At 37.8% G+C, this 23,884-nt stretch overlaps 1 protein-coding gene across 1 annotated transcript; it reads left to right on the top strand.

The window, feature by feature from the left end:
• Positions 1-933: 933 nt before the first annotated feature.
• On the top strand, positions 934-15,775 carry etnk1 (ethanolamine kinase 1). The gene is made up of 8 exons (XM_078242495.1): positions 934-1,223; positions 2,676-2,935; positions 3,188-3,328; positions 5,236-5,378; positions 10,749-10,832; positions 10,915-11,075; positions 12,655-12,728; positions 12,982-15,775. The coding sequence occupies exons 1-8, from the start codon at positions 1,077-1,079 to the stop codon at positions 13,052-13,054; spliced, it is 1,083 nt and encodes a 360-aa protein (XP_078098621.1). The 5' UTR covers positions 934-1,076; the 3' UTR covers positions 13,055-15,775.
• Positions 15,776-23,884: the final 8,109 nt, after the last annotated feature.

Here is a 23,884-nt window from a genome sequence, read left to right as displayed (position 1 = left end):
TTGGGTGGAGAGCAGAGCAGTGTTTGTAAGATTAGTCAACACTGCCTCTGGTGGCACACATATCAAGATAAAATTCAAATATCTGATTCCATATCTATCAGATATTTGAATCAGGACAATTGGTGCAATGAGATCCCTTGTACCGTTTTACACAGTATGTTACCAAGCAACAAGTCAGATCTGGCATGAATTTGGATGCCAGAGTGGAACAAACATGCCATGGTCAAGATGGAAAATTACCAGGGTCCATTGATATGAAGTATATTTAGATTTATATATTTAGAGGGACTATGTCTCTGCTATGGGGACGAGCACAGCACAGCTTGATTTCTGTCCTTGCAATGCAATGCGGGATACGACAATTGTGTAGAGTTTTAACTCTGTATGTTTTTATGAGGCCAACAAGCAACAACCACTATTATGTGTTCATAAAAACATGAACTTTCTCATGTTCCCTTTACATATCAACAACATACCAGGTGTACATGTGTATATGAGATTAGAAAACCGGTTTAACTCGAGTTGAAATAGGTATACCCTCTCTGTGTTGGACTACCAGGCCTTCATAGGTCTGACATTTAAAATGCTCATACTTGACACAAAGCTCATTTCATTCAAGTAGATTACGGATGTGGCGTCAGAAGCATAGTGTACGCTTGTATATGTCCACCAAGGACTAGCGACTCGAATCACCAATGAGATGTTTGTCATATATTTGCTTTGTACTCGTATATGTCTTATTATAGTTTATGTGTGTTGTTTATGTCTGCATTACATTAATATTACTTTGTATATTTATATGGGTTTTAATGATTAAGCCCCGCCGACGGTGCACGCTGACGCTTTGATCACGCGCTTCTGGTGAGTCATTCGACAACGAGCACGCATCAAGAGAACATTTTTTTTTCTAGTGGGTGGGATTTGGTAAGAGGCGTTGTCGCACACCAACAAGCTCTTCCAGGATTAGCTATATACCCGCTGCTCAGCACACATTTTCATACATTGCACATTTAGGCGCTCGGTGCAGTACACTAACCGTAAGAGCTTAAAATATTCAAAGAAATAAAGATTTAGCAATGGCCAACTACATTCACGTACCCGATGAAGCTCCCGCTGTGCCCAAAATAGATGTTACAGTGGACGAAAGCGACTACAGATCCGGTGCACTGAAGCTGTTGAAGGAGCTGAGACCGAGCTGGAAGCCATCTGAGGTCAAAGTGAAGGTGCCGTTTATTTAATTTTAAACAGTTTCCTGCTTGTCTGCTTGGTATCTGTAGCTATGTCTCCAAGTTCCCCCATAGCTTACATTATTTTCTTCGAAGTTAAAGTCGTTTAAAATGGCGAAAACTGATGTTAGCTAGCAACGTGTTCTCATTGAAAAACTCACGTTAACGTTAGCTAATTTATTCTAGGAGCAAATGACACACGAAACCAGCTATTATAAGGACACCACAGGCACCTGAAATGCCAAGATTTATATTAATGTCGCTATAAAATAGCTGTTGACATCCACGGACAGATCCTCGCTATATTAACGATAAAGCCCCGAAAAATACTGCGGTAAGTTTCATTTTCCCCCGCCAGGGTTAATGTTTTGTCTTTACAAATAGCATCTGCGTCAGTGGGAGTTTCTTGCCGCTTTTGGCGCAGAGTGCAAACCCAGGCATACCTGTTCATCTCAGTGACTTTATTGACGTTGCACTAAACTTGCATAATACATAATCATCCGTGTGACTATTATGTAAGGGACAAAGTAGCAGTTTTGCCTGGGGGTAGTTAAAAGGATAGAGGAGAGGTGTGTCTGTCAGGTTAGCCCACAAGTATCATCTTGGTTCGTGTTCCCTAGGCCTAGGACCTTTCTGGAATTTATCATTCGACTGTTCAGGAGGCTGAGACGCTACTGTGTGTTAAGTGTATGTTCTGTTCTTGTTAACTTCTAGAAGAAATACAGATGACTAACAGAGCACTATAGACTACTTTTATTTACTTAATGTTCTTACTAAATGTAATCCGATAAGTGTCCTCTTTGATCTGCCAAAGTTAAACTAATTAAAATAAAGCAAGCAAAAAAGGGAACATTGTGTCCTAACGTTACATTACATTATTCTAGAGAAGGATGGTGAGACATATGCTCAACATTACAGCCAGGGCAGGTACCCAGAACGTGCATTATTTTTCCTTTCCAGTAACCGACTGGGGGCGTGACTCCACTTGGTAAACACAGTGAGGATGGGAACTGGTCACATGCTTCACCGCCACCCTTGCCTATATTCATCAATGAGGGCAAAGTGGGAACTCAGCAAATGCCTGCCATTGCTTCCTCATGCAAAATAAAATTCCTGACCGTCCTGTTTTTCAGGGCTGGTATGTTCCCACCTCTCCCAAAAAGCCCAAGTTCAGCTTAAATCAACCCAGACAAGCCCTAATTTGTTCAATGCTACATTCATTCCTTTTCACTCTTTAGTGTAGCTTGCCAGATTCTGACTCCTCAGAACTTATGTCATACTTAAAACAATGTAGGTTTTCATGCACGGTACTTAAATAGCATAATGTGGAGGATGGTCCCACTGTCGTCTAACTGTAGGCGTCAAGCTAGATTGTTGAAGCACAGGACAAATTATGATTTCCCACTTGTTTCACCTGTTGTCCACTCTTTCCTCTATTTGTCTCTGCAGTTTTTCACAGATGGGATAACCAATAAGCTGCTGGGCTGCTACGTGGGTGCAGTCATGCAGGATGTGGTTCTGGTCCGTATTTATGGCAACAAAACAGAATTGTTGGTTGACCGAGAAAATGAAGTAAAAAGTTTCAGAGTACTACATGAAAACCGCTGTGCCCCACACCTATACTGCACCTTCAACAATGGCCTTTGTTATGAATTTCTGCAAGGAACTGCCCTGGAGCCTGAGCATATTCGCAGCGCACCTGTGTTCAGGTATAATAAAAATGTCCTTTGTTATGCAAGAGTGTTTTCACAAAGTTGTCTCACTTAAAAATTTGGTTTGTCAGCTGTGCCTACCACCCCAATGCGTGTGACAACACACAGACACAACCACAATCACACCCACACACACCCAAAATGTAAACCGGTACACAGCGGTCCAGTCCAACCTGTACATCTAAAATGTTTTCATTTTTTTTAAAAGAAAGAGAAATCCTCCCATTTTCTGTCTTTTCTACCTTGCAGTCTCATTGCCAGGCAGCTTGCCAAGTACCATGCCATCCATGCCCACAATGGCTGGGTGCCCCAGTCTGACATGTGGCTGAAGATGGGAAAGTACTTTGCTCTAATCCCCAAGTACTTTAAGGACCCTGCTCAGAACGCCAGGTGAGGCCATGTAGACTGTGATGTGGCTGATAGACTGTCATGTGCCCTCTACATGTTTTCATGACTCACTGGACAGTCTGGATTTCCAGTTTCTCCGGTAGGGAGGGTAAACCAGTTTGATTGTATGTAAACCGATTGAACAGGCATTTGTCACTATGACACGTTCTGGCAAATGCAAAGTAGCCTACATTAGCAACCTGTGCTGACATTTTCACGGCACTAGCTTCTCAGTAGCTTAGCTCTTTTTTTATTGATTTAAGTAGTTCTGTAGCGTCCACACAAGCTTTGTCTCTTGTATATTTCTGTTCTCAGTTATCTCCACGTGGAACTATGACTCCCTACCTCTCTTGTCAGTGAGTCATAAATGATCTAATCGACCCCATCATGTGCAATGGCACAGCACAATACTTTCCATTATCAGTGGTAGATGTCTCACATGTCTGAGGAAGTATGTGGAATACATTTCAAATCTCAGCAGGTGTGACTTCACTTTACAGCTGTGGCCTTCCTAAGACACAACGCAACATCAGTTTCTCTCTACGGCATGAAACATAAATGCAGCACCCTAAAAATATGAAAATGTTTAATTTATCCTATCAAAACCTCCAATATTATAAACAAGGTCAGCCTCAGATTGTGGTACTGCTTAGTTAGTAGGTGGGGGGGGGGAGGGAAGAATAGATACATTATAGTATTATAAATTGCACATGAGAATTTAACTTTTTGGTACTAGAATAATAAAATCAATTGCTTTTTCAGTCTAGATTAGAATTTTTCTTTTAGATGAAACAGATGTTGACAAAGTTTTCCTTTGGGAACATAATTTGAAGTTGGCGGGGGAAAAAAAGGTAATAAATAGCAATATATCGCAGAATATCGAAATATGTTTAAAATTGCAATATTATCGTATCGTGATAATATCGTATCGTGGGGCCTCTGCTTATTCCTACCCCTATTAGTTAGCACAGTGACTCTTTATTTTTTTTAAAGATTATTTTTTTGGGCATTTTTAGGCCTTTATTGACAGGACAGCTGAAGAAATGAAAGGGGGGGGGGAGCGAGAGATGGGGGAACAACACGCAGCAAAGGGCCGCAGGTCAGAGTCTAACCCGGGCCCGCTGCGTCGAGAAGTAAACCTCTATACATGGGCGCCTGCTCTACCAACTGAGCTATCCGGGCGCCCCGGCACAGTGACTCTTATTTTGCTTTTTTACTTTGTCTTGTATCAATTTTGCTTACGCTAAAATAATTACAGGTATAATATTGCGTCACTATTATATCATCATCTAAATATGTACTGTGTTACATAAGTTTCCCTCTATTCTGGGTGTGTCAGTGCCAACACAACAATACAGGTGCGCTACGTCAGCTTTGGTGGTTCTAGTTGCTACGGTTGTTGTAAATACGCTGTAGTGAGGACTTGAGTAAAGTCACAAGATCTTTGATTCTAGGAGTAAAATTTGGAGGATTTCAGTTGACCTTTCATTATTCTTTGAATGAAGCTGCTTTTTTTTCTTTCTTTTTTTAAATAGTGTTTGCTCGAGTTTTTTGTGAGACACAGCTGTTACTACATACTAAATTGATTGCACACACTGTAGCATAAATTGCACAATTGTAGCACAAAGAATGAATTAGTTTTTCTTTTTACTCCACTTTTGCCACATCATCGCAAAGCATCTCTGTCAAAAAATTAATAAAAATAAATAGAGAATGTTATTTGTTTCCCTCTCCTTCCTTTTTTATGCTTCTTAATCTCTGCTCCTATTTCTCTCCTCACCTATTTTTCTTAGTCTGCTTTCAGGTTCCCCGTACTGACTTTACCTCAATCTCTCCTCCTCCTAATACTCGTAATGCTTCGACCTCTTTCAATATACAGTATTCACCCTATTTAACTCTGCCCCCTCCAGGTTGAGTATGGCGGTGCCAAGCCCACGGTGCCTCCGAGAAGAGCTGGTGTGGCTCCAGCAGAGCTTGTCTGTGCTGGGCTCCCCCGTAGTTCTCTGCCACAACGACCTGCTCTGCAAAAACATAATTTATAATGAGGAGGCAGGTGAGTATTAACTGCACAAGTGTAGTCATAGACATTACTGTGTGACTGAATTGTGTTGTAGTGTGAACTGCATTGGTCTCTGCACTCAGGTAGGATTGCATTAAGTGGAATTCCTCAACCCTAGTCACATGCTTCACTCATTGTCGGTGTTTGCATTGGGCTGCAGGCGTAGAATTAGAACGGTCAGAAAGGACAAACCTGTGATTTGGGTTTGCTCTAGATGGAATCCTCATTTGAAACAGGACAAGCACGACACAAATGAAAGTTGTGCGTTGATTAATGGGGATTGGAGGGTGGGGCAAAGTTATGCACATCTGCCTCCAATCCATTTGGCAAATATGTATCAAAGCAACAATTTGATTGAGTTATTTGGCTTTCAATTTCCTATATGTTTCAAATCCTTGGAGACCCCCTGTAATGAGGCCTGGTTGAGAAGTGTTGTTTCTGATATGGATTTCACTTCTTGTCGTTCTAATTCTGTGCTGAAAACTTAGAACGTAAACGACTGTTGTCAGCCTTAACAAACTGCCATTACATCATTCCACATGCCAAGTCTTTGTGTTATTGACAGCACATGTTTTTGGTGCTTTAGCAATGTTTGTTTTTTTGATGGTAGGAAGGCCAAGCAGCCTGTCCTCAGGCAAACTTATTAGCTTGCTTTTGCACTGAGCGACTTAAATTATCCTGGTCAGTGAGACTGTACCAGTCAGTGAAACTGTTCTAATCATTGTCATTGTAGCAGAGGACTTTCGGGTTAAACGGGTGAGAACGAATAAGAATTGGGGGGGGACAGGTTTTTTTAATGTATGTGGGGTGGGGGTGTTGAGCTGCCAGTCCCCTCGTCGGGTTGCGACGAGGGGCGGGGCCCTTCTCACAGCTCCTTGTGTCTAGCCTTTCTCTCCTAGGAATGACAGCCGAGGCTGTGGCTGCCCTGCGCCGCCCTGCCCTGGGGAGGCAATGGAGAGAGACAAACCTCACGCACAGTCGGCTTTGAGGGCCCTCACGTAGTCTGCCCACTGCTCAGGCTAATCGGGATGAGTTCATGTCAGCAGTAGGAGCCACGTACCTACCTATTTCCCTCCAATGCTACTCGCCCACCAGTTGTCCCTGTGACAGTAGCAAGGCTACTTTCGATGCTGGTTATTACACAAATGTTTTTTTAATGGTTTGCACTGGCTTTGAATCACTCTGAGCACCAGCCAAATGCCTGAAGTGTAAAGCTACTTTCCGTCACTGCTCCTCACTCCTCACTGCGCAGACCATATAAGTGGAAGGATATGTCTGGCGATATTCTGTATTTTTCTTAATTTCAACAAATCCCATGGAAAATATCAAAACCAACATTGAATTGATCAGACTAACAAGTCTTGCCTGTGTAGCCAAACCCCCATATAGCTAATTCCTCGGTGCCATAGAGCTCCATTGTTGTTCAGGAACAACACAACAGCGTGCCAACCTCTTCCACTGGGTGACATGATGAACACAAACAATGTAGTTTACTTTGAGTCAATACTTCATGCACCACCACGCTGCTATAAATAAACTCACCGTTTAATTATGTTTTAGTAACATTTGCGGAAAATTGCAGTGCTCCGCTGTTTTAGGAAACAATTAAGCCTTTTTTTTTATTTTTTTTATATTTTTTTTATTTTATACAATAAAGTACATTTGTGATGAATGGGCTTGGGGCTGAGAGCCACAGAACGGCTTGGGTAATTGGATAGCATTGTGAAAAGGATTAATGCATTGTTGGTTTTAGTCCTTTCATAGGATTTGTTGTCATAACAATAATATAGAATATCATCGGCTTTATCCTTTGAAGCTGAAACATGCCTCTGCAAAAATGCAGAGAAATGCATTTGCCTGAGCACTAGTGGGTGTAATGGGACACAGAAGTCACGCTTCGGGTTCATACCCTGGTTTAGGAGTCACGGTTTGGTGCGAGTTCGGTACAGCAGGAAAAATGCGGTATCCGTTTCTTTTCATTTAATTTAAACAGACAGTAGTGCAAGTGTCAAAGACAGACCCAATCCTCCATCTTGGGATTGGAAGCATTTTGCACATTGGCAACTTTGGTAAACTGGTTTCATTATAAAAAATAAAATAAAAAATAAGGAACACTTACACTTAAAATAAGCAATTAACACTTCTGTATTCAATATTTTTCCATTCACTATCCATTTACATAACCTATGGCAAAGCAGTGTGGACATCCCGTCCTTGCCTTATAGGCTACACAACTCTCTCTCTGTTGCGCTGACCTCAGTACATGTTGATAACGGCGTACGGCTAAAATTTTCCAAGCGGAACTCGCTTGTGAACTTTGGTTCCGCATTACGTGCATCAACGCGTTCTGCGTGTGTGCGTGAGCACACCGAATCGTGACCCCCGAACAGTGACAGTTCATTACGATTACAAGAACCGGTAACAGCCCTTCTGAGCACACAGGAAAAAGTGTACAGGTAACCGCAGCTCACAGAGAAGTAGACGCGCACACCTGCAGAATCTCATTTGAATCTGTGGTTCTGCATTTCAAACAAGTGCTGATGTGTTCAGCAAGGAAAGAGAACCAGTTTTACTGGGATTGGGCCAATACCCAGTATGGAACTCACTTAAATTCTTCTACATACAGTTGTAAAAAAAAAATACAACCTGTGAATATATATATATATATATATGTGTGTATATATATATATATATATATATATATATATATATATATATATATATATATATATATATATATATATATATATATATATATATATATATATATATATATATATATATATATATATGAATGAGAGAGAGTTAATGAACAGTACAGATCTTTTGTACAGACATTTAAAAGACTGTGCCCAACATCCAGGCATATTTGCTGACTTGCAGAATCATGTTTCAGGCTTCAATAAGTAAGGTGAGGTTATCAGTACTTCTGTTTGCAAGTATTATTGATTAAAAGTCAGAATAGAAAGGAATTTCCTTTTCTCCCAGTATCTCTAGTTTAATCACATTGTCTTAACACTGCAAACACAACTAGACCACACCTAGAGATGACAACCACAATGGAATGGACACCACAATAGAGTCCAGGGACTTCAGCTCCAACAATAATTACATTTCTGACCGCGCCCAACTCAAGCGGTCTAAACTGTCGTAGCAATCTCAGTCCTCATGTTTCTCCGCACTTAAAGCCTTTTGTTGCCTTGAAAAAACAGAGCATGAAAAGAGACGGTACAGCTACCACGCTGCTTCCTGTCACTCCTCCACTTTAGTTGCTGAGTTGAAACCACTTGTCTGCCACACGCGACAGCAGAGAAGCCACCACTTCCTGTATTGATAAAACCATAAATAAGAAGCTCAATCATGAGTTTTGCAGAGATACTGTTAAGTTTAAATCTACTCTCAACAAGTGCTGTATTACTTCTCTCTTTATCGTGTCTCTGTCTTCACTACAGGCTGCTTTAGTTTCCCTGCCCCTTTCACTTTACTCAGCTGTTGCAAGAAAAATAAATACAACAAAACTGGGTCCCAAGGGCCACAAAATCAGCAGTTTAGCAGCCAACAGGAAGCGTCTCGAAGATTCTGTCATTTGCAGAAGCTGCAGAGGTGTCACAGTATTGGGTTCACGGTGGACCAATGAGACGGAAGCATTGGAGGGGAGTGTTGTGAGAAGGGGAAGTGGGTTTGCATGTGTGAGGAGGGGGAGGGAAGAAAAGGAATGGTAGTTTGGCAGCAAGGCCTGATGTTTTTCGAAACTGTGCGGTGGGAGTAAGAATGGGTAAAAGACAAATATGTCAGTGTGAGAGTGAGCATGTGTGAAAGATGTTTGCCCCAACCTTTTCATCTGCTGCACAGGGGGGCTATAGCCACTGCCTGGAGGTGTTCAGTTGTGTCCCGCTAGGACCTACACGCCGGCTGGTAACCCACCTCAAAGTGTCTTTCTCTGTAGTCCAGCACCACCTCAAAAACTAATGTTCCATATGTTAAGCCAAAGAAATTAGCCAAGGCCAAAACAAAGCAGAAAAATATTTAGGAGTGGAGATATTTGATAAAATGTATTGTTCTTTAAAAAACCGGGCTTGTAAAAGTAAGGGTTTGTATTTTGAGATCAACCACCACCATTTGTATATCAATGCTTCCCTCTTTGTTCATTGTTAATTCCGACACCTCATATTTTCACCGGCCTTCAAATGCATAAACAACACATTCTTTGACCATTCCTCTCCATGCACAAACATGAGATTTAACATCAAATGTATTTTAAGCATCCAAGCTGTTCTTCTAGAACACTGACTGCGGGTTGACTTCAAACTGTATGGGACCCATAAACATCAAACTAATAAAAAAAACAAAAAACATTTTAAATTGGCGTCTCTAGAAGGTTTAGTGTGTATCTAAGAGCTATAACTCCAGTTGTCTCTCAGTTACTGACAAGTACATTGTCTGCTGTAAGTCAACAAAGTTCTGAGAGAGCATGTATCAAACAGTGTGTTGCTGTACATTTGTTTTGGCAGCTCACTGTACTTTTCTACAGACCAGTTTTGTGTCTCTTTGTATTTCACTATCTTCCTCGCTTTGTCCCTCTGCTTTCTTTGCCCTTTCACCCCATTTCTTCAAAGCATCACTTTGACTTGACCATTTTTCCCTTTTTATTCTCTGCATGCTTCCAAAACAAACATTCTCTGAAAAAGCCAGGTGTACTCAATTTTTATTCCCCCTTAGATTTTTTGTATGCGTTTCCATGTGTTACATCAGGATTTGCACATTTAAATTTTTTTTTTGCTAATGTATTCCGGCTGCCTATTTTGTGGTCTTGTGGATAAAAAGCCTGATGGTTACTAGTACATCTAATCTGTTTACCAAGATATCATTGTAAATAATTGCTCAACCTCATGAAGATGCGCAAACTATATGTTCTTGAATGGGTTGTTGCCCTGTAGTCATAAAAAAACACATTTACACATTTACATTTACTTCAGCATATATATGTTGACTTTGACTTCCCTAAATCTTAACAGCATGATTGTATTTGTCCCAAACAGCATTATAGTGCACGTGTAGGAAGTGTTTGTCAGTAGTTCATTTCAGAAGAATACCTTAAGTTTAAACATGTCTTTCTTGATTCCCTTTTTATTTCATTTCCTGTGCTGAAGTCCCCCTCTACAGTCTACTTTCCTCAAAATGCAAGCTCTTACTCCTTGCCCCACAATCGGCTAACTAGCCAGCAAGACCAGTCAGACAGGAAGAATGTTACAGTATGAAATAAAAGCCTTGACATTCTGAGTTATCAAAAGGGAAAAACACATCATAATCATGTTATGTCTGCTTCCTGTGTCCCTGTCTAAACAACACTGCTTCTCTCTCCAGGCAATGTAAAGTTCATTGACTACGAGTATGCTGGGTACAATTACCAAGCCTACGACATTGGGAATCATTTCAATGAGTTTGCTGGTGAGTATGACTTGTACTGATTGACTTGATGTGTGTATGAAATGTTTACTGAATCTGTAACTTGTGTGTGTATGTGTTGCAGGCCTGAATGAGGTGGATTATAGTCACTACCCAGAGCGGACCTTTCAGCTGCCGTGGCTCCGCTCCTACCTGGAGGCCTATAAGGAGCACAAAGGCCAGGGCAGTGAAGTAACTGACAGAGAGGTGGAGATTCTTTATGTCCAAGTCAACCATTTTGCCCTGGTAAGCATTTACTTTATTTTTTTATTGTGCATGCATTATAGATCACATCACATTATAGCAAAGCACAGTCTCCAATGTCGAGTTTGAAAGACCAACATGGTGACTGTTTCTAATTGGCAGATGGTAGTTATTTGTCTGAGTGCATTTAGGCCTATATATCCAATATGGCTGCATGATTCTTGGTAAAAGGATTGTCCTGTTTATTTTTGCTAATCTTCTCCTTAGTTATCTGTTGTCACTTTTGATTTGAGGAAGGAAATGAAGAAGCACAAATAAGTACAGTAATGGGCCTAACACTGAGCCTTGGGCAACCCCACATGTAACCTGCAAAAATTATGACTTGCAATGATCTAATTATTTGAACATATTGGTGCCTTTTCCCAAAATATCTACTTAACCAGGAGTGAGCTACCCCTTTAATTCCATATCTTTGCAATTTCTCCAATAATAAGTCATGGTAACTTTTTTAAGATCCAAAAATACCGACACTGCATATCATTTATTTTCTATTGCAGTGGATATTAATATTGGTTACATTAAGAATTTACCCCAAAGCAGTTACATTAATTCCATTTTTATTTGACAAAAACACTACAGCAGTCAACACAATAAAGTGCCACTCTACAGACTCTACAGTCGTGTCAGTCAGTGCGTATTGAGCGACCAGTGCGTTCTTTAGTGCACAGGGTATGGTGCAGATGAGGTATATCCCTAAAGTCATATATCCTGAAAATGGCTATGCCAGTTTTTACCTCTCAAAAATTCAAGTTATTAAGCCTCCGATGAGCTAGCATGATATGGTATGTGTGGATGCCTTCGATCGTCTAGTTTTAATATGATACAAATATCTTTTTTTCTAGCCTTAAAACGCAACAGCCTCTTAATGACTGTAATGTTGGCTGAGATTGCATGCGGTCCTGTGGGTCTCTTAGGGTTAAAAGATCGATTTTGGATCATTTACTTGAAGATCGATATGAATCAGAAAATCTACTTTTTTTTTTTGTCAATTCCACCACTAATAGTCAAGTCATATGTTAGTCTTGACACACACTGTATGGTCAAGGAAATTCATAGAATTGAAACTAAACACTTGTAGAGCACAGTGAGCTTCCTGGGGGATTATTCAGAGTGGATTTTCCAGGCCTGCTGCCAGGTGTTCAGTCAGAAAACATGGATTATAGTGGATTATAGAATGATGTGGTCAGAGTGATGTTAGATATGACCTGGGCTACCTGCTCTGAATATGAGAGATGAATGTTTGTGATGTGCCCGCTGATGCGATCTGCATATGGGAGGCCCGCCTAACGACAACTTGAAACCCTTCTGAGGCTCAGCGCTCTCCCCTGAGCCACACTGTGCCTTGTTTACTGTAAAGAGGAAAAGAGGGCAGTGTGGAGGATGGGCAAGTGAAGCAGTTGCATTTCTGTGTCAGCTTTTTGTTGTTGTTGCCATAAGGCTTCCGCTGGCTTTGTACATGCTTGAGTGTGCTGTATTTGGTAATTAGACACGACATTTGCTTTTAAACAGTGAATACACGCTAATCCTTTGTCTCTGTGTTCTCCTTCTCCTCTGTGTCTAGGCATCTCATTTCTTCTGGGGTCTCTGGGCTCTGATTCAGGCCAAGGTCTCCACCATTGACTTTGACTTCTTGGGGTATGTTGCCATCTTGAAAATAAACCATCATTCATACTTTATCAAAAGCTCTCTTATTTTTGCGTTGCCAAGCAGATATCAGTTATTTAATCATTTTCTTTAAGAACATTTGAAGCATCCAGATTGATATAATTTGTGTCATCTCAGTGCACAGTGTATTTAAACAGGCTGATATGTTTGCACTGGTATCCATGTAGCTAACATGTCACCTACATTTTTATCTTATCGCTGACGCTGCTCTTCTGTGTCTCAGATATGCAGTCCTGCGCTTTAACCAGTACTTCAAGATGAAACTGGATGTGGCTGAGCTGAATTTACCCGAGTAAAAGCTCCCGCCCCCTCATCTTCTCTTCCTCCTGCTCTTCCTCCCTTCCAATCTGCTCTGAGACTCACATGACGACAGCAGAGTGCCCTGTAGGGTTTGTTAGTAGGGAAGAGCCAGACTGAGAGTCTTTCCTGTTCAGTGCCTACAGGGTCCATCTAAATGTCCGTATCTCTATAGATTGAATGGACCACGAGCTTCTCCATCCTCTGCTGTCGCACCTTTTGTTAACTGGTAGCCCAAATCATTTGTAATGTGGGCATATGTGAAGTAGACACTTTTCAGACCTGTTACAATGTGAAGCCCACATGGCTGATTTTAGTCTGGTCATTTCAATTATTCTAATATCAATTGGGATATAAACATGATATGGTAGTGGAATAAGTTGGTAGTGGAATGTCACCTTATTCACCACCAATCTATAGTAATCACCTACATGACTGACAGGTGGCCCAAACACTAATCTGATCACCTAGAGACAGCTTCCTCATACTGTATGTGCATTCTAGCCAGCCAAGCTAATGACCAAATTTATATTTACATGAAAGCAATACAAAGCCCTCTTTGTTTGCTAAAGAACCAAGATGAAAGAATAAAAAAATAAATTCCAACATGGAAAGGCCAGTGCACGTGAGAGGAGTCACTCAAAAACAAAGCAGAAAATGAAAACAAACTTGCGGCCTGCCTTGTGACTCTTGTTTTCACCCTCATTTCCATCAGCATACTGCGCATGGGTGGTGCACCAGAATAGCTGTGCAGTCATTGTGCTGTGTAGTTTGGTAAGGACTTGTGTGTTTTGACTTTCTAGACTGACGGTAGAAACATTGAGTTGTAAGGAGAGCATCAATCGTACTGCATATCAGTGAGCGGTCTTTTGACTTGAGGGAGATTTTCACTGTAATGTGTGTTTCATGTTTGTTTTGACACTTGGCTTTTGTCGAAGTCTTGACTGGGGACAAGCTTGCATCTCACTGTAATTTGAACATTCCATGTTCATAATGCTAGATAGGAAATTTGGTTGTAGTTCACATGGTAAGTTAGCAGTGCTGGGGACGTTATTCACTGTGACATTGACTGCAAGGCATGCTGTACTAAACGAGACCAAACAATTATATTGTCTGCTCCATGTCAGGGAAGGTTTGGGAACCGTCTCTAATATAACAGAACACTGCTGTTCAGTCCTAGTGAAGTAAGTGTTTTTTTGTTTTTTTTAAACTTTTAGACCAGTTTTCACTCCCGTGTGTGTTTGTGTATTAGGACAAGTATGTTACGGCCTTGCTGACTGTGGGATTGCTGAGCCATTATTGGTATGCACATTTTTAAGAGCCCAAAGAATTTTGGGGGAAAAGAAAGTGGAGTTGGTTGCTTACATACATACTGTTTTGTTAAAAACATTGTAATGAAAGTCAGCTGTTAGTGGGACCTGAGGAGCAAGAGCACCATCTGTTGGAGAAAAAAAATAATGGCTGCTGTCGGTGATTGTTCTTGTTATCCACCTTTGACCTTCATGTTAAAATGTTCATGGTTTTTAAATGAGCTTTAGGAGGCCCTTTTTTAAAAACCAAAACAAGTTAATCTCTTGGTTACTTTAACAAGCCTACACCAAAGTGCTGACATCTGTTTTTTGCTTGTACATAATGCACACTGTATCATTTTCCATGTAGCAAAAAAGAGAATTAGTATAACTATTATAGACTTTTTATACTTGTTGTTGAGGCTGAGGTCTTTGAGAGTGTGTAGATGTTTGCTAATGCAGTAGCAGATTACTATTGGGGCAAATATATCATATTTTTTAAAGAAGAATTACAAAATTTAAAGTGCCAGAAGAGCACCTGATTTTTTTCCGAGCAATTTAAACATGAACGTTACATGTAAAATATTATGAAACACATTTCTTGTTTACTCCACAACAGTTTGCAAATCGCATGTTAGCCCAGGTATTCTGAGTTGCAACAAGTTTGCAAAGCTCCGTGAAGAGCCATTACTGACAAGACTGGTCCATGTTCACACTCCTCTGCCGGTGTGCCTGTGAAAGCTCTTGTTTTGAAATTACGGGTTTGAAGTTTGAAGGTTAGGCCTATTATTTTCTTTATTTTAGTGTTGTGTTTTTCATGCTGTTAAATTAAGATGGAAGAATTAAGAAGTAGTTTATGTCGGGCCTAATATGAATTTAAAATGTATGTTTATATTTGGTGGTAAAGAATTTTGATACGTTACTGGTTTGAGTTGGAGGAACGAGAGAATGTTTTCTGTTGGGTTAGTAGTAACTATCAGACTACATTTACACAATGCGCGAAATTGAATGCACTTGTCTAATTTGACTGCCACGTAATCAGAATGGTTAAAATTTTATAAATACTGCTGAAATATTTCCTATATGCTTTATTTCCCCCATCCATCTGAAATGAATGCATTTTCACTGTACATTATACATAGGCCATCGTAGTACTGCTAATAATATGAACCTCCACTACTATTTAACATTGTACAAAAGTCTGTCCTAAAAATTCTCTGGCCACTTTAGTATATGTTTATATGTACAGTAATCACATTTAATAATAACCTTTCTTGTTCTCAAATGTCAATGAATGTACATAGAGGGAGTTCTTTTTTTTTCTAAAAGTTGCATTAAAGTGAATAATTGCCTGGGGTAAGAGTTGAAATAAACAAATGACATTTTCAATACTGTAAACATGCTTTGAGAAATAAAGTCTATTTACCCTTATCTGTTTCTGTCTTTTCTTGTGTCAACTCTCTTTGGGTGTTAAACTGGGTGCTCTCTGTCTGTTGCTGGTTTACCAATTCAAATAGTTGTGGGCCGGGGACAGTCTTTCCTGCCTGTCTCAGCATCCTGGAGGTATACAGGTCCTAGAAGTCAAAGCCAATGTTAAAAAAGTGATGAAAAAAGCCATGTAGTATGTTTAAAAAGAAATTATAAAAACGCCATAGTATAGTATGTTGAAAAAGTGATGAAGAAGCCAGAGTTTAGTATGTTGGAAAAAAAGTGATTAAAAAAAGCCATAGTATGTTGATAAAAGAGATGAATAAAGCCATGGTGTAGTATGTCGGAAAAGTGATAAAGACGCCATATAGATTGTAGAAAAAAAAGCCATAGTATGTCGGAAAAAAGTGATAAGAAAGCCATGGTATAGTATTTTGAAACAAAATGATGAAAAAGCCATAGTATAGTATGTGGAAAAAAAATGATAAAAAAAGCCACAGTATAGTATGTTGAAAAAGTGATAAAAGTGCCAGAAGATAAAAAGCCATAGTATAGTATATTGAAAAAAGTGATAAAATAAGCCATAATATGTTGAAAAAAATGATGAAAAAGTCATATTATAGTATGTTGAAAACAGCCATAGTATATGTGGGGGAAAAAATGATTATAAAGCCATAGTACAGTATGTAGAAAAAAGTGATAAAATAAGCCATAGTATAGTACGTCGATAAAAGCCAGCATATAATAGGTTGAAAAAATTCATAAAAAAGCCATAGTATAGTATGTCGAAAAAAAATTATAAATATGCCATAGTATAGTATGTTGAAAAAGAGATGAAAACGTTATAGTATAGTATGTCGAAAAAAGTGATAAAAAAGCCATAGTATAGTATGATGAAAAAAGTGATAAAAACGGCATAATATAGTATGTCAAAAACAATTATGAAAAAGCCATAGTATAGTATGTCCAAGATAAAAAAAAACAATAGTATAGTATGTTGAAAAAAGTGATAAAAAAGCCATAGTATAGTATGTGGAATAAAAGTGATAAAAAGCCATAGTATAGTATGTCGAAAAAATGATAAAAAGCCATATAGTACATAGAAAAAAAGCCACAGTATAGTATGACGAAAAAAGTTATAAAAAAAGCCATAATATAGTATGTCAAAAAAAATCATGAAAAAGCCATAGTATAGTATGTCCAAGAAAAAAAAACTATAGTATAGTATGTCGAAAAAAATGATAAAAAAAGACATAGTATAGTATGAAGAAAAAAGTGATAAAAAAGGCATAATAGTATGTCAAAAAGAATGATGAAAAAGCCATAGTATAGTATTTCCAAGATAAAAAAACAAAACGACAGTATAGTATGTTGAAAAAAGTGATAAAGCCATAGTGTAGTATGTGGAAAAGAATTATAAAAACGCCATAGTATAGTATGTTGAAAAAATTAGAAAAAGCCATATAGTACATAGAAAAAAAAGCCATAGTATAGTAAGTCGAAAAAAGTGATAAAAAAACATAATATAGTGTGCCGAAAAAAGTGATGAAAAGCCATAGTATAGTATGTCGAAAAAAAGTGATAAAAAAGCCATAGTATAGTATGTCCAAGATAAAAAAAAACAATAGTATAGTATGTCGAAAAAAAGTGATAAAAAAGCCATACTATAGTATGTTGAAAAAAAAGTGTTAAAAAAAGCCATACTATAGTATGTCGAAAAAGTGATAAAAAAGCCATACTATAGTATGTCGAAAAAATTTATAAAAAAAGCTATAGTATACTATGTTGAATTCTCTTTTTTCAACTTACTATACTATGGCTTTTTTTATAACTTTTCTGATATACTATACTATGGCTTTTTTTATAACTTTTTTGACTGACTATAATAAGGACTTTTTTTCCTCTTATTTTGACATACTATACTATGGCTTTTTTATTGCTTTTTTCGACATACTACAGTATGACTTTTTTCAACATACTATACTATGGCTTTTTTTCTCTTCTTTCAACATACTATACTATGGCTTTGTTTATAACCTTTTTGACATACTATACTATGACTTTTTTTTGACTGACTATAATAAGGATTTTTTTCTCTTTTTTCAACAGACTATACTATGGCTTTTTTTCTCTTATTTCAACATACCATTCTATGGCTTTTTTATAACCTTTTTGACACTATACTATGGTGTTTTAATCACTTTTTGACATACTATACTATGGCTTTTTTATCACTTTTTCCGACATACTATACTATTTTTTTTTTATAACTTTACTTGACATACTTTACTACGACTTTTTCAACATACTATACTATGGCTTTTTTTCTCTTATTTCGACATACTATTCTATGGCTTTTTTAATCACTTTTTTTGACATACTATACTATGGCTTTTTTTCTCTTATTTCAACATACCATTCTATGGCTTTTTTATAACCTTTTTGACACTATACTATGGTGTTTTGATCACTTTTTGACATACTATACTATGACTTTTTTCGACATACTATACTATGACTTTTTTCGACATACTATACTATGACTCTATTTCTCTTTTTTCAACATACTATACTATGACTTTTTTATCACTTTTTTTGACTTTTTTTTTTTTATAACCTTTTGACCTATACCTATATATACTATGACTTTTTTTTGACATACTATACTATTGCTTTTTTCTCTTTTTTCGACATACTATACTATGACTTTTTTCAACATACTATTCTATGGCTTTTTTAATCACTTTTTCCGACATACTATACTATGGCTTTTTTAATCACTTTTTTTGACATACTATACTATGGCTTTTTTTTCTCTTTTTTGAAATACTACACTATGACTTTTTTTGACATACTATACTATGGCTTTTTATCACTTTTTTTGATATACTATACTATGGCTTTTTTTTCTTTTTTCGTCATACTATACTATGGCTTTTTTTTCTCTTTTTTGAAATACTACACTATGACTTTTTTTTTTACATACTCTACTATGACTTTTATATATATATATATATATGTATATATATATACACACACACATATATATATATATATACATATATATATACATATATATCTATACATATATATACATATATATATGATAGTATGACATATATATATACATATATATATATATGTATATATATATAATATATATATGTATACATATGTCTATATATATCTATATATATATATATCTAATATATATATATATATATGTGTGTGTATATATATCTAAAATGTTATGGAATACCATGGGGGAACAGTCTTAAGATGCACCCAATCATTAAATGGCTTGTTGATTCTTCGGTGAGAGGATTAGTGTCCGGGATTTATGCTAAACTGATGGAAGTATCTGTAGGAGAACTCCCAATACTAAAGAAATGGGAGCGAGAGCTGAGCCCGGAGGGGAACGTAATTAATTGGGAGACAGTTTGGGACAATATTTCCCACTGTTCCAAGAACCCAAATCACCAGCAGATCCACTTCAACATATGCCATAGGACATATTGGACTCCTCAGAAGAGATACATCTCTAAAGCCATTCCTACTCCCTATTGCACGTTCTGCCAACCTGAACAAACTGGAACTTTCTTGCACATGGTCTGGGAGTGTGAACAGGTACATGAATTTTGGAATAAAACATCAATAATATCTGATGTGATAGGATGTCGACTTCTTACTAACCCGATTGTTTTGTTACCTAATGATGACTCCAAATTACACCTACTTGGGAGACAGACAGAAATTTGGCTAGCTGGATCAACCGCGACCAAGAAAATGATAGCTCAGCACTGGCTCCCCCCCCCACTCGCTTTGTATAAAACAGTAGTTGGCATATTTTCTGGACATAGTTATGCTTGAGCTCTCTACAGTAAGGATTAACAAAGCCAAATCATTGACTATAGACCTATGGAAAAACGCAGCAGCACAAGTATCAGTCCTAATGACCCCAGCATCACAAGAATTAGAGGAAAGCGACTAGGCAAGGTGTGATTCCTGTTTCCTGTTTTTGTTTTCTGTTTATTTGTTTGTTTTTCTTTCCTCGAGACCGCAGAGGGTGGGGGGTGGGAGAGGGTTGTTGTTCTTGTTCAATTGTGTTTGTCTGTTCTAATGTTCAAAAATATAAAAAAAATAATTAAAGATTGATCATAAAAGCCATAGTATAGTATGTTGAAAAAAGTAAAAAAAAATAAAATAGAAAAAAGCCATAGTATGGTATGTCAAAAAAGTGATAAAAAAAGTCGTAGTATAGAATGTCAAAAAAAGCCATAGTATAGAATGTGGAAAAAAGTGATAATAAAGCCATAGTATAGTATGTCGGGAAAAAAAACATAGTATAGTATGTCTAAAAAAGTGAGAAAAAAAACATAGTATAGTATGTCTAAAAAAGTGAGAAAAAAAACATAGTATAGTATGTCTAAAAAAGTGAGAAAAAAAACATAGTATATCGAAAAAGGCAATAGTGTAGTATTTGTGTAGAATGAGGAGTTCTGTCAACATACAAACACAATGACCATCAGTGTGATATTATATCTTCAAGAAAAAGAAGAATAAATGTGAGTTCATCTTATTTTATGCCTGTCTGTCCCTGTCTATATCTTTGCTCACTGGTTTCTTTCCAGGTGTTAAAATGTCTGTTTGTGTGGCTATCTGTGGGCATTTAACTTCTTGCTGTGCAGTTGTTGATGTTATCGCGGTCATATTATGTAGTTTGTCTGGGCACAAAAACTGTTGAGTTGTTGCTGTCCACACAATCACAGGGCTTTGAATAATGAACTTTTTTGGTTGTTCGGTCAACCGGTCATGTAAGTTATGAATCAGTCCGTGCGGTAGGTCTACTCTTTGTTCCTGAGAATTCCTTCATTCTTCTTTTGTTTTTAAACAGTTATGTAATGAGCTTTGATAAATAATGTGAACAATCTAGGCTTTTTGAAGCTGTATTTTGTATGCCAAGCATATCCAGTAAGATATGTATTTTTTGAGTTTGTATCGAAGATGATCACAAGATGGCAGCACATCCCATAGAAAGAAATTACTATGTGTGCAGGTCCCCAAACCTGGCAGGTCTTATTTGTGATATGAATGCTTATTAACAGATTTATATTTTTAAAATGAAGGCAGCTCATTAATGTGCATTGTATTAAACCTCTCCATTTAAAGCAAATACGAAAATACTGAATTTACTGAAGAAAACAATCCCATTGAAATAGGCTTAGATTGCTTTGCGACATTGAGCCCTGGGCCAGTATTCCTTTGTACAGGACATTTAGTTTTACAGCCTGGATGTAAGAAATAAGTCTAAATAAAGGCAATATGGAATGACTGGGTGAGCTATGGGGGGGCTCAAGTCTGATGTCAGATAAAACATTATTTGTTAGGCCTATTAGTCAGTGAAAACTGCTATAAAATGAGATAGTGTAATGTGTTAGTTTGTCTATTTGCTGCAAAAGTGCTGTAAGTAAATAAGGAATGCATACACAGGCTTTAGTAGTGCACATGTTTACAGTTTGCCACCCCAAGGGTTAAATTAGAAACTCATTCATGCCTCACCCCCCTAAACCAAACAAGTAATTTCTTACCATTCTCTAGAAGCAAATCAGGCCCGCCTTTCGTCTCCCTAATGTGAGCACTGTCTTATACAGTCCAACAATTACAACAGTGCATTATCCAACTCGCTGACTGTAATTCAATTAACTTCCTCCCCCCGGCTTTATCCACCCGGATAATACACACATTAATTAACAACAGAATCCAATATCGGCTGTTCTGCGCCTCCACTTATTTTCATTTCCCATAAAAAGGTCATAGCAGCCACTCCAAACTGAAAGACAATTGGTGTAAGTGTGTAGTAATGGATTACACTTGTATATCACCAGAGCTCAGCGTGTGTGTGATGGGGAGCGGTGTTGGTAGTCAGAGGCTGAGGCCTGGGAGAAATGCTGACACAGCTGTGATGCACATCCATCACAGTTGTCATTCTACCAAACTCATAAGGCAAAGTCTCGGTGGAGTTGGAAAACTAACATTGCAGGAAGGCAGAAAAATCTCATTGGTCTCATTTCTCTGCAGGCAGAACAATCTCAATCTCCATCTCTCAATGAAAAGAGTCAGATTTTTTCCCCAATTTCTCTTTGGGTTTAAAAACATTACAGTAAAGCCAGTAAAGAGTCCTTTGTAGCAATTGTATAACAAACAAAAATGTTTATGTTATGGGTTGTGTAAAGAAACTCTGCCAATATATCATTATAGAATTTTAAATTCTCAAATATCGGTATTGGCCTCAAAACATCCTGTATCACATCCTATAATGCAGATTCATACATCCAAATATTTTAGATAAATTGGCTTAAGATTACTTGAAAAGGCTTACATAGTCAAGTGAAATTCCTTGTGTATGTAAGTATACTTGGCCAATAAATCTGATTCTGATAGTCTTACCAGCCAACAAGGTATTCATTTTAGTATAATAGGCAACAACGAAGCAAGCAAATGTGAGAATTTGAGAAACTGTAATTGGTAAATGTTATGGTAGCTTTACTTAAATAGCTAAACCAAATACCAAAATACTAATTTGTTGATCATTTGTGCTTCATTGGATAGACTTCAGTTAAACTGCTACTGGTCTAAAACAAAAGTGGATTTGTGGCTTCCAACCACCAAACATCAACTGATAATGAAATTTCATCGGCTTCCAATCATGTGTTAAATATTACAAAAACTCGATTTGTTTTCTATTTGCAGAATCGGGGCATAGTATTTGGTTGATTTGAGTTTCCCTGGTTAACACTTAACTGACGAAAAAGATATACATGAATAGCCAAACCTGCAAAGATGTTCTCAGGGGCAGCAAGGTTGTGATGTTTCTTATTAGAAATGTTTTGTTTGTGTCGCCTCAAGATAATATATAATAAAATAATAATAATAATAATAATAATAATAATAATAATAATAATAATATGATGCTTTATTTTACAGCAACTATAAAAAGTGCAAGTCGTATAAGCAGGGCTGTGTCTATGGGGGGGCTGAGGGTGCCCTGTGACAATTTTATATCAAAACTGGATTTCTGTGTCTCACCTTGGTCTTCCCATTACAAATAAGCACAAACAGAGGAGCAGAGCGCAAAACAGAATAATTGCGGTGTGTGTGTGTGTGTGTGCGCGCGTGTGGTTAGGGGGGTGGGGTTAGGGCAGTCTTGTTCATCCCTATTCAACATGCCAACCTAATTATGGGAGGAGAGGGAAACAGTAATTAGTAGCGAGTCTCACCTCGTTGATCACAAAGGGCTCCTTCACTCTATTTATACCTGATTAATGGCTTGCTTAAGCACGGCGAGATATTTATGTTTCTGTTAATTGTGTGCTGCTCCGCTCCGCTCGCTGTGGCTTGCTTGCAACCCCAACCGACACACGCAATGATACACACACAGACCCCCCCGCTATACCTACCTTGTCTCATTATAGGCTACTGTTTTGCTCAAACAGTCAAAGCTGGTAAAAGACTGTCATTTGTCTCACACCCGATTTGTGTCTTAGTCATAATTAACCTTCTTAGCTTGGAAGCTTTCGTTTTTTTGTTTTGGATATTTTGATGACTTTCAGTGAACTTAACAGCATTTAAGTGGAAGGAGAGGCACAGTAGAATGTGAATATTTAATAATGACGCAGTGCAGGAGTGGTGTAAGATGTCCGTTTAATATCTCAACATTAGGTTTTTCTTGCCCGTTTGTGCTCTACTTTATCCACTTGTCACTGTTTTTGCCACCCATACTATGAAAACTTTATTATTCACAAACACATAGAATATAAGATAAATGTAGATAAAAACTCTTGTAACAACAAGAAAAGCAAACAAAACCTATGGTTGCCATCTTTGTTTGAAGAAACAAAAATGCACTGGACTGAATATTTATGGTCCTGGCAGGAAGATTCTGGAAAACATCTTCAAAACAGTTAAGTTGTGAGAAAAGTCCTCCCAGTTTTCCACATTTTGGCTTGATTTTATGATTGAAAAAACAGTGGCTTATACTGTATCTTTGACTTGAAAAGAGGTCTTTTTTTTAACCAAAAGTCTCAGGAACTTTTATTTATTTCTTTAGCGCTG

This window comes from Sander vitreus, chromosome 23, assembly GCF_031162955.1.
Source record: "Sander vitreus isolate 19-12246 chromosome 23, sanVit1, whole genome shotgun sequence".
NCBI lineage: Eukaryota > Metazoa > Chordata > Actinopteri > Perciformes > Percidae > Sander > Sander vitreus.
The sequence above is the reverse complement of the archived record's forward strand: the minus strand, read 5'-3'. Positions and strand labels throughout refer to the sequence as shown.